The 12,167-nt window shown below is 45.4% G+C and overlaps 2 protein-coding genes across 2 annotated transcripts; both read left to right on the top strand.

Moving 5' to 3' along the window:
- Positions 1-1,985: 1,985 nt before the first annotated feature.
- On the top strand, positions 1,986-4,158 carry LOC308162750 (uncharacterized protein; the record flags this gene model as incomplete). The annotated part of the gene is made up of 3 exons (XM_080536892.1): positions 1,986-2,028; positions 2,736-3,826; positions 3,990-4,158. The coding sequence occupies 2 exons, from the start codon at positions 1,986-1,988 to the stop codon at positions 3,791-3,793; spliced, it is 1,101 nt and encodes a 366-aa protein (XP_080393018.1). The 3' UTR covers positions 3,794-3,826; positions 3,990-4,158.
- Positions 4,159-10,491: 6,333 nt separating this feature from the next.
- mettl21cb (methyltransferase 21C, AARS1 lysine b) lies at positions 10,492-11,806 on the top strand (the record flags this gene model as incomplete). The annotated part of the gene is made up of 3 exons (XM_080535520.1): positions 10,492-10,647; positions 10,831-10,948; positions 11,409-11,806. The coding sequence occupies exons 1-3, from the start codon at positions 10,504-10,506 to the stop codon at positions 11,804-11,806; spliced, it is 660 nt and encodes a 219-aa protein (XP_080391646.1). The 5' UTR covers positions 10,492-10,503.
- Positions 11,807-12,167: the final 361 nt, after the last annotated feature.

Here is a 12,167-nt window from a genome sequence, read left to right on the forward strand (position 1 = left end):
CCTCAAATGTTTTTCTCCCTGTGAGTGACACAGTCATAGTTGTGTGCTTTAGATATGTGAGTTTGGGGGGTCTACATGCTGGAGTGGAACAGCTGGAGGGGCTACGGTGTCCTGCCCCTCTACATCATGGGGATTATGTGTCTCACCACTCTCTCACACACAAGTACCTATTGTCACTTATCAAGGTACGTACACACATATGCTGATATCTATGCTTTCACACATACGACCCCTGCAGTAGCACCTGTTCCTAAGCCAGGCCTACAGTCTATGCAGCTGCTGCTTTGAGAGAGGGCCCCACTGCTGTCAGCTCAACACACACACACACACACACACAGACACACACACACACACAGACACAGACACAGACACACGTACACACACGCGCACACACACACACACACACACACACACACACACACACACACATATAAACTGTGACTGAACTTGGACTCTGCACACAACCAGTCCCTCATGAAAAATTGGAGCAAAAACAAAAGTGTTTATATTTTTATTCAGTGTACTTCCCTTTCCCAGTTTACAGTGAGGAGAAAGCTGAATACAAAGTTCAGGGTTATTCACAACAATAGATAAGGTAGCATAAATAAAAGTGATAAGACTGATTACTGAGAGAGGCTGAACTTCAATGGAAGAAAGAAAACCTTTCCTTGTTACCGTTTTTCAAACACGTGTTTGATACCATTCCTTATTCCATCCATGCATTACAATGAGCCTGCTGATTTCTACCTCCACCAGCCTCCCCTGCCTCAGTCATCACGAGAGAGAACCATAATGTGATAAACCAGAACAGAATAGAATTGAGTCTCTGCCACAGGATAACAGTCAACAATTTAAATGATACCCATAACTCAGCTGAGGAGATGTCCATGTGTAACCAACAGCTGAACCATCTAATTACATTTGAGTTTTGACTTGATTTTGATTTGAAACAAATACAACGTTCAACAGCATTAGCCTATACTGTGGAATTGCGCCTTTAAGAAATGGTGTTGTGCATTTGCTGTTGTGAGGCGTAGATATTAATATGATAGATCTTTCGATTGCCATTTAATTTATGATTCACACCTGATACAAGGCCTGGAGCACGTGTCTGGAACTAGGGAGTAAACAGCCATCAGTGGTTGTGGCTTACTGACATATGGCTATTACTTATTGAGATATGATTCGATTAGTGATTAGATCTTGTATTGTCTGCTTTTGTTATACATGCTATAACAAAATATGGTTCTGATGTTCTTGTCATGATTAGAACCTTGTCATCCTGGACTTTGGGCCCATTACTGATAGGAGAACCAGGAAACAGACAGAAAAATACAGGGCTGTTGAAAAGATACAGAGAGATGCTGGGAAGAGAGCTGTCATGCTGAGGCCATCACCTGCAGGTGATATAAAAGAAGAGGGTGTGGCCAGGGAGGGGAGGGGAGGGTGGGGAGGGGAGAGGTGGGGAGGGGGAGCATAAAACGTAATGGACCAGCTCTCTTTATAGAGACCAAGTCAGCTAAAGACTTCACACACAGAGAAACAGCGACCACTCACAAACACAGACTGCACACAGGTAAGGCCATGGCTACATGGATACACAGAGGCACACAGACTGTACACAGGTGTGTGAAGCTATAGACAGCTACTTGAGCTACAGCACACGCATTTATCTCTCATTCATCAAGCATTTATACGTGTATTCTTCAAGAATCAAACGCTATATATTAATAATTTAAATGTCAAAAAATGGATGTTCCAATATTATTGAAAAGTCTGACCGATACAGAAGGGTAACACTATTAACACACACTCTTATTTTCCTTTAACATCAGTTTCAAAGTATTGTTACCTAAAATGTTATTTTCTATTCCCTACAATAAGCCCAATGGTTTATTTGTTCGGCAGTTGTGTCTTGAGAATTCAATGTTTATAACTCTTAGCTATCTCCATTTAGATCAAACGTTCCGGAACCCTTGCTCTCGATGAATATGAAGGTCCTGGTATTTCTGTCGTTGAGCCTTTCAGGTGAGGTGTTTCAGAGTGCTCTAGACACAGCCGTCCACTTGGGTTTTGTACAATAACAAAGAGCATGTTCTCTCCAAAGATGGTATTCTTTGAAAGAGTGGGATGCTGAAAAAGCATAATCCATGAGACTTCAGGTGAACAGCCCTCTCCAAAAGATAGATTTTAAAGTATGATTTGTCCCACACATTTAATTTTCTTGAAAAAAAAGGGGAAAAAAGAAAGCAGGAGTGGATTATCTCTGTATTAAGTCAGTAGGAAGTGTGTTTCTAGGTGCGTCGTAGGACCTACTAGGGTTAGAGAAAGATAGGTATCACATGGTTGAAACCCAAGCTAGTACATGTCCCTGTGTGCAGTGTGAACTATAACTCTAGTGCCCTATCTCTGTCACATGTTTTCTGATCATAACATGTATTAATCATTAACATTTGTTATTGACTATTGATGCGGTTCTAAGATTACACCTTCTTTTCCTCAATGGCCAAATCTCCAATTACTATTCTTTTAGTGCACTAGTACTATACTAGCAATAGTATTATTACTATTATTTTTATTTGATTGATGAAAACAAAAAAATGTTTTGCCATAAACATGTAGACAACTTGTAAAAAGTAATGCTGTGCACTGGGAATAGGGAGTCATTTGAGATGTCACCAATCTGTTTTGGAATGAATTTGTGTAATTGTAATGATTGTTCCTGTTTCTCACAGTGGCTCTGGGAGTGATACCACCTGAATGGCGAGCAGTAGCAGAACAGAGAGACTGGTTCCCAGCACAGGGTCATGTGGTGCAGGAAGAGATCATACACTTTATCAAACGAAGCCCCACGGTGCAGGAAAAAACAGCAGAACCAAGCCCTCTGGTGGAGGTGAAACCAGCTGAACTGAGCCCTGTGGTGGAGGTGGAACCAGCTGAACTGAGCCCTGTGGTGGAGGTGAAACCAGCTGAAGAGATCCTGAGGGGACAGGAATTAGAGATGGAACCAGAACTGCAGATGAAACCAGAACTGCAGATGGAATCAGAACCACAGATGGAACCAGAGTTCGAGATGGAACCAGAGATGGAGTTTCCAATGGACGAGGGGTTCATGAGACGAGAGGAGGACCCTGTCATGGAGGGGGAATACATGATGGCTGAGGAGCCAACGACGGAGCTGGAGCCACTGCCAGAGGACACACTGTTTGGACTGGAAGAGAACGACGGCGAGCTGTCTCCAGAGGACTTTGCGTTGAGGGCGGGGTTTCAGGGCGAACTGGAGGAAGAGCCAATCATGGAACTAGAGCCACTACCAGAACAGGGACTCAGTGTATATGAGAGAGAGAATGCCGCGGTCGAAGAGCCAACCATGTATCTGGAGCCAGAGTTGAGGGTGGGGCCTTTCGGAGAGAACCCAATCATGACAGATGCTGCTAGTATGGAGGAGGAGCCTATGATGGAGCTTTTTGATGAGGAGGGGCCTATTCAGGAGGGGGAGTACATCCCAGCTGAGCAACCACTCATGGAACTGGACCCTGAGATGAGGGAGGAGCCTTACCTTATGACACACTGGGACCCGGCAAGGATGGTAGAGGAGCCATCGATGGAGTTGGAACCACTAGGAAGTGAGAGGTATCGCAGGGAAGAGGGCTTACTGTTGGAGGAGACTTCAATGGGAAGAGGGCCTCTCATGGAGGAACCAATGATGCCAGAGGGCCCAATGATGGACGGAGGGGTGCACATCAGGGTGGAGCCGCAGGGGAGAGGAGGGCTGCAGAGTCGGAGAGACTAATGGAGGGCAAGGCTCAGCTTCAGAAACATATAGGTGAGAGGAGGTAAAAATAAAGATATGTTTCAAGCAGCTTAAGAATGCTTGATATGGAAACGGATCATACAGTAGAAGGGTTACTTCTGTAGTGTATTCTTCTGTGCAGAGTTATTATGCCTCAACTGTTGTTACAATGCTGTAATTGTCTGTTTCACCACAGGGGGGCGCTCCTTGACTCTGAGGTGTGTTTCACTGGAGCCAAACAGGATCCAATCGGAATTCAGGGACTGAATTGAGTGGATACACAATCACTCCTCCATTTGCATTTAATGTGACATATTGTATGCTCTCTCAAAGACAACAATAACCTTAAGAGACATATATTTTTAGTATACAAAAATAAAATAATTGTTTGTAATTTTATATACATAATACTTGAAACTATCTTCTATTTATACTGTTTTTTGTAAAAAAAAAATAAATAAATAAAAAAAAATAAGTTGTACATAAAGCTTACTTTTGTTAAACATCTGCTTGTCTTGTGTTTTGGGTACTGTGTAATATCATTTGGAGCTGATTCCATTGTTTGACTCCAGGTCTGTGGCTCAGAGCTGAGCTTCAGGTTTAGAGCAGAGCAGTCTAGGGGGCTTTGGATGGGTGCTGTTTACCCAACAACAGGAATAACTCCATGGGTCCATAGACCATACACAACCTGAATAAGACCCTATAATGGCCCATCTGCAGCCTCATGACCCTACCCCAGGATTCTGGAGTTTTCCACAGGATCAGTCACCACTCTGTCCAACAGTGCATCTGATCCATCTCCCGCGGCGACAGAGGCTGCTATTGTATTTCAACTCTCTGCCTCACTGATTGCTGGGATGACAATGTGTGTGTGTGTGTGTGTGTGTGTGTGTGTGTGTGTGTGTGTGGTAATTACTGATTAACATAGAGAGATTATAGGGCAGTTGATTGTCACCTGAGAGATGTTAATCCTGGCCTCTGTATTAACAATCTCTGTAGTCCGGTGAGTCACTCTCATACTAAGCAATGAGTCCCACCTGGCTTTACTCTGTGTGTGTGTGTGTGTGTGTGTGTGTGTGTGTGTGTGTGTGTGTGTTTCCGTTATAAAAGGGTGCTAAGCTCTACTAATGCTGACGGAGATAGGTGTGAAAAGAATGCAGTTGATCTGAATACAATACAAATGCTCACCTCATGCTCATACACAGATAAATATAGAGACAAGACAACCACACACACACACACACACACACACACACACTAACTTACCTGTATCTGTATAGAAATACTCAGAGACACTGAAACGTTCACACTGACTCACACACACACACACACACACACACACACACACACACACACACACACACATACACACAAACACACTTGTTTTTTTAAGAAAGTTCCCTGCAGTAGTTCAGAAAGAGAGCCTTTAACCCTGCCGTAAGCTGTGGCTGTGTGAGTGATCAGAGGCAGGCTCATTGTTCATGTACCAGGAAATGTGACATCCACAGGGTTTAAGAGATCAGCACTCACAAAGCATTTCCAATCTATCACTGGGATTCCATGTCTCGGCTAGCTTTAGAGTGCATTACACCAATGGGTAGATTATTAAATCATATTATTCTTAGATTTGAGGAGGCTATATAGATCTGGTTAGTCATCATCATGAAAGGGAGTGCTGTCATCTGAGGATAACCACATGTCATCACGACTGTTATTGATGGTTCGTGACAGTGCAGTTTGCTGGAATTTTCCAAAACATCCCATGGCGAAACAAACGATAACACACACACACGCATAAAGTTGACAAACGATATTCATGCATACGTAAGTGCAAACAGTATCTTAACAACAGTGTCACTGTGTTCGGAGCTAGGAGGGAAGGGAAGGGAAGGATACTGTACACAGTACCCATGCAGGGTTGGAGGTCCCTCCGGGAGGGCTAATAGAAGGTTAATTGGGGCTTTAACGACTGACAGACGTTTTGGCCAACTGTTATGCCTGAAGGGGATCATGCAGACAGTAAACTCTCATTATCGGCAAACACAGATTAACAGAACAGGAGGGGGGTGGTATAGAGTGGAGGGGTAACATGGTATATTTTGTCCACCATTGCTGCTGTTGCTACTATGATGATGGAAAGCTAACCCCTTGCTGCTGCTTTGATGTAGCTTGGTTACTTAGTATTGCTGTTCTGGGGCCAATTGCAAACCTAGATTAAGACTGGTCTAAGCCTTGCTAGATTAGTTTTATATTCTCAGGTTAGACCAGTCTAATTAAGACTGCCTGTTGCATAAAAAAGAAGACTGACTTATTTTGAGGTTAGAAAGTTAGCCACCTTCCCCCCTGGGTAAGCTTGATTTAAGAGATGTGTTGCTATGAGAACGAGTCAGGGCTACTAGCTAGCTAACACTGTAACTCCAGCACGCTAAACTACTTCTCTGCTTAAAACTGCTAAGTAGTATACTTTTCTCACATTATATTCCTCCAATATCCATACATTTTCAGCAGAAGAAAAGGGAGTTAGGTGTAGCTGTTTCGGCCGCTGTGATGTTCATATCTGATATAGTGGGATACCTCTAGAGAGCAGGGGTTAGGTAGTATAGGAGTAGAGTATAGGAGTGAGACACAGAGAGGAGAATGGAATAAAGAGAATCCCAAGTTTATTTACTATAACACAAGTGTCATGCCTATTAATAAGTACAATATTACAGCCACATGCGGCTGTGGCGCAGGAGGTAGAGCCACCGTCTAATGATCGCAAGGTTGGCAGATCGCCGGTTTGAGCCCCGGCTGGCCACATGTCGAAGTGTCCTTGGGCAAGACACTGAACCCCAAATTGCTCCCAGTGAGCGGGCTGGCGCCTGCCACGGTAGCTTGCCACCATTGGTGTGTGAATGGGTGAATGAGAGGCCGTTGTAATGCGCTTTGGATAAAGTGCAGTCCATTTATGTTTTTTTTTTTCTGTCAATTGTTCTTATTTTACCTAGAATGCAATGCGTGAAAGGCTATCTAAGTCAGTCTTACTTTAGTCACTCATAGGTGAGCTTTATGCAACAGGAACATTTTAGAGTCTATAGCAAGACTGACTTAAATTAAAGTGAGATCTCAGTCTAAGACTGGGTCTATTTTTATGCACTCGGCCCCTGGTGAGAGTGAGTCAGCAGCGTTGCTTTGTCCTTTCTTTGTCTGTCATTGTCAGTAGTTTAGTCAGGCTTGTGCGCCTGTGTACGTGTGCACGTGTGCGTGTGTGTTCAGTTTCTGAACTCAGATTCACCTGTTCCTGAGTGGGGTCTCAGCCGGGCTAATACACACACACACACACACACACACACACACACACACGCATACTGAGTGGATTATACATCACTCCATTTCCTCTCAACCATAAACTTTACCATAGGCGTGTCTCTGCTATACACTGGATGGGACTTAGACAGGCTCTCCACTGACATCCAGTCCCTCTCCAACGCAGCCTTGCACACTAGAAGTCAAACCCTGTCCTAAGAACCCTACCCTGATCACACCCCCATACCACCTAGCAAACAGAGACAGCCAGGATCAACTCTCTCTTTGTTCCCGGCCTCTGTGGATCGACCATTATCTTGTCTCAGTGATGACATATTGCCATGCCTGTGATGCATTTTGAGCAGGATTAATCTCGGCCGATACAAAATTGTAAAAAAAAGAAACAAGCTGTTTGGTCTGCTAAGCACCTTTATTGACATGAACCGTATCCGAGGGATCCTATTCTTAGATTGGTACAAGTGTGTTCACATTGAGGTGGATCGTTTACATGACAATGAGCTGGGGGTTTTAGATGTATGGCTCACATCTGCTGCTCACTGGACATATCGGTGTTAGCTCTGGCTCTGGTCTCTGTGAGCGTGTATGCCTGTGTGTGTGTGTGTGTGTGTGTGTGTGTGTGTGTGTGTGTGTGTGCGTGTGTGTGTGTGTGAGAGAGAGAGAGAAGCAAGTACATTTTTGGTGACTGTGAGTGAGTGAACGGGAGGGAGGGAGGGAGAGCAGCATATTCCTTCGTCAGTGCTGCCAGAGAGTTGAGGGTCAGGTCCGGTTCAGGCCTGGGTCAGCGATACTTGACCCCCACACACTCATTTCATTAGACTGTAGAAGAACACATAGAATGCCTTCAGGCTTAGCGCCCCTCAACCGTGACCCTTACATCTCATACCAGCCTGCTTACAGTCTGGCCCCTACGCTGTGTGAGGCATCCCACAAATCATACACGGAGCTATGCGATACACACCGCCTGCCTCTGGTTAGATAACCTGCAGTCCTGCAATGGGTGGGGGGGGGATGCTAAACTCTGAGCTGAACTCTGTGAACACTGTAAAAACATTCCCAATGGGGGTGTAAAACACTGGAGGTTTTGATTTCATGACCTCTCCTTAAGCCACACGACTCACGGGCCATAGGAAGGATTCATGTAGGTTGACTCATCATCAGAGCCCGCTGCCCGCTGCTCCGCCAATCAGCTCCCACATAACCAGAGGCCCCAGCCCAGCTTCCTCCCGCTGCGGCCCCTAGGGTGTATACAGTGTGTAGCCTAGCCTCTGGAATTAACATAGAAGAGGGCAGCTTTCTTCTTTAGACCAGTGGGACTTTATCCAGGCTTCTAAATTCCCCACAACCAAACACACACCGTCTCTCTGAGCACAGGGATTTGGCTTTAGTGAGTGGAATCAATGAACCGTGGAGAGGGGGGTTTACCCAGAGAGATATCTAGCTTTAGGCTGCATATCTCTCTCTCTCTCTCTCTCTCTCGCTCTCTCTCTCTCTCTCTCTCTCTCTCTCACTTTATGTCAATCGATCACTCCAACGCTGACCAACTATGAGATGCCTGTATCTCACTTTCTCCCCCACTCACTGCTCTACATTAGTTTTTTCATGTGTATCACTCTCGCTCTCTCTCTCGCTCTCTCTCTCGCTCTCTCTCTCTCTCTCTCTCTCTCTCTCTCTCTCTCTCTCTCTCTCTCTCTCTCTCATAATTATAGCCCAGTGTTTAGGGGTGTGTCAGTAAGGATGCTTCTTTATAAACATTGGTTGAAGTCAGAAAGAGACTGAGATACAGAGACACAGAAACAGATTCGGTGACAAGAAGAGACCACCACCTCAGAAAGGTCTGTATCATTTTATACAACAATCATTACGATTCAACTGTATGACGCTACAAACCTTTATGAGCATCAGTAGGCCAGTGTTGAATAGCAAATGAATATGCATGCACACACACTGAGAAGCTTTTTGTACCAGCGTCTTTGAGTCAGTAGCCTCGCTAAATCATATATTGTATGCTGCAACTGGTATCTTCTTATTTAAACAGAGTCTCTCATACTGTGTGGGGGTAGTACATTTGTGGGGAAGAGAACAGCCCTGTTTGTGTGCTGTGGGGAAGAGGAATTGAGGGGTATGAGTAGAGACAGAAGGATGTTATGAATGTGAGGGTTGAAGTACTGTGAAGTACTTTGTTGTGCTCAAAGTGGCTCATTGACTAAGGGTTATAAATAGGAGACCCCGGCCCAACAGGCTTTCCAGATGAGCCAGGGAGCGAAGGGTACCAGCGGACAAACTCTAGCCCAGCCCAAGTTGTCTCTGCTAGGGTTACACACCTCCCCAAGACTGCCCCTTCAAAAAATGACACATAGAACAACACCACCTCTGTCTTTTTCATTCCCTCTCACACAAACTAACCTAAAGTGATGGAGAGCCAACCTAAAGTGATGGAGAGCCAACCTAAAGTGATGGAGAGCCAACCCAAAGTGATGGAGAGCCAACCTAAAGTGATGGAGAGCCAACCTAAAGTGAGTGAGAGCCAACCTAAAGTGATGGAGAGACAACCTAAAGTGATGGAGAGACAACCTAAAGTGATAGCATTTGTTGTATTGTTCTTCCCATGTTGGATGTATGTCTATCTTGTAGATAGTACTAGTTATTTGTCTGTATTATCTTGTAGATAGTACTAGTTTTTTGTCTGTCTTACATGTAACGATGAATTGAGAATCAAGGACCCCAATTGAAATAAGCCAGTGGCTTTCTTGGGTTTTTATCCTGTTAGTTGACCTTGTATGTAATATGTACTTTCATGTACCTACTTCTGCAAATCTTCTAATAAAGTTTTCAATCAATCAATCAATCAATGGAGAGCCAACCTAAAGTGATGGAGAGCCAACCTAAAGTGATGGAGAGACAACCTAAAGTGATGGAGAGACAACCTAAAGTAACCTTGCCTGACCAGGAGGAAGATCCTATGAAGGAGAAAACAGATGACGAGGGTGGTGAGGACAGGAAACACAATGAGAGACAACAGGTGGAAAAAGGCAGCACAGATGAAGGCAAGTAGGGTTGTCCTAACAGGGATTGGAGGCCCTTCAAATACATACGTTTAGTTTTTGTTTGTTAGCATTTTTGCTAGCTGGAACTGGTGGTTGTATGAGCTTTCTCGAGGACTGGTTGTCCTGGGTTATACACAACATGGGCAAGAATACACTAGGCCTTATTGTGTTATGTTGTGTGTTTGTGTGTGTGTGTGTGTGTGTGTGTGTGAGTGTCTGTACTATGTGTGTGTGTGTGTGTGTGTGTGTGTGTGTGTGTGTGTGTGTGTGTGTGGTGGCGTGGTCACAGTGCTAGTGCTGTGTGGTGTTCATGGTTGTGGTGTGGTCGTGTCCCCTACAGAGGTGTCTGACAGGAAGCTGATGGCTGGGGAGGCGTTGGGCAGACGGAACGCCTGGGAGCCCAGTGTTTACTACGCCCTGGGGATCGAGTCCTTCTTCTTAGCTGGTCACGACATCAGCATCCGGGAGTCTCTGGACTCCTATGGCGCCCTCATCTGGCCTGGGGTGAGTTCAGCACAGCGGCTACTGTGATGGAGTAGACAAGACAGATCTGTGCCATTCCTGTAGAATTCACTTGGATTGCGGTCTATAGAGTGGAAATGCTATTTTCAACAAAAGTGTGTGTGTGTGTGTGTGTGTGTGTGTGTGTGTGTGTGTGTGTGTGTGTGTGTGTGTGTGTGTGTGTAGGCAGTGGCTCTTTGTCAATTCCTGGAGAACAACCAGCAACATGTGAATCTCCTTGATAAAGCAGTGCTAGAGATCGGAGCAGGGACTGGCTTATTATCTATAGTGGCCAGTCTACTTGGTGAGTCAGCCTGTCTGTCTCAGTAGATATGTGTATATGTACACAAATTGTGTGTTTTGTACATGTGTGATCCCTGCTTGCCAACCAATAGACCTATCGCTAAGACACGGCCCCAAAATAGAAATTGTCCAATCATATCACAGCAAAAGTCACCACAGGCAGAAAACTCGGACAAACAACTCGCTAATATCTGATGGTGAAAAGCTTCTAGACTAAATATTCTTGTCATCTTTAAAAAACATGTCTATTACTTACTTGTAAATCAGAAATTTTAACTCCCGCTATTGTATGTCATTGAATGTCATTCAGTCACGGTCGATCAGTCAGCCACTGTCAGTGAAGAATTTGAGTGAGCGTTGTTTGTTTGTTTGTCCGAGTTTTCAAAGGGGGCGTGGCTTAGCGAGGCTTAGCGATAGGTCTATTGGTCGAATGGCTGACGAATAATTCCCTCTCTTTCCAGGAGCCTGGGTGACAGCCACCGACCTGCCTGACATCCTGTCTAATCTGACCTTTAACCTCTCCCGGAACACCAAGGGCCGCTGCCGCTACGCACCCCAGGTGACCCCCCTCACCTGGGGTCACGACCTGGACCGCGACTTCCCCGGCTCCTCCTGTCGCTACGACTACGTGCTAGCGGCGGACGTCGTCTATCACCACGACTACCTGGAGGAGCTGCTGGCAACCATGCGGCACTTCTGCCGACCAGGAAGCGGAACCACAATCGTGTGGGCCAATAAGGTCCGCTTCCAGTCCGACCTGCGCTTCACGGAGAGCTTTAAGAGCAGCTTCAACACCACACTGCTGGCCGAGCTGCCCCTGGAGGAGGTGAGGATATACAAGGCCACGGCACGGGAATGATGAGGAGAAGAAGGGCTGAAATACAGAGAGACCAGGGAGAAGGAAGCGGGCGAGAGAGGGGAGCAGGGAGAGAGACGCAACTGAGGAAATGACACCTACCATTCAGACGAGAGACTAGAGACTAGAGATTGAAACTGACACGAAAGAGAGTAGATATTATGTGGCGGGGTGTCTTCCTATAGAAGTTGGACCAGAGTCTGTTTTGTGCTGGTGCGTTATCTTGAAGACAACAGCCAGAATACTAAGGCTGATTCTGGGCTTTAATGACATTGCTCAAAGCTACGTTACGATCTGTTTCAAGCAGAAAGCCACACAAATGAAACCAAGTGGACTCAACACACAGTGTGAATTCTCCAAATGT

This window comes from Nansenia antarctica (genome assembly GCF_963989245.1).
Source record: "Nansenia antarctica genome assembly, chromosome: 7".
Classification (NCBI taxonomy): domain Eukaryota; kingdom Metazoa; phylum Chordata; class Actinopteri; order Argentiniformes; family Microstomatidae; genus Nansenia; species Nansenia antarctica.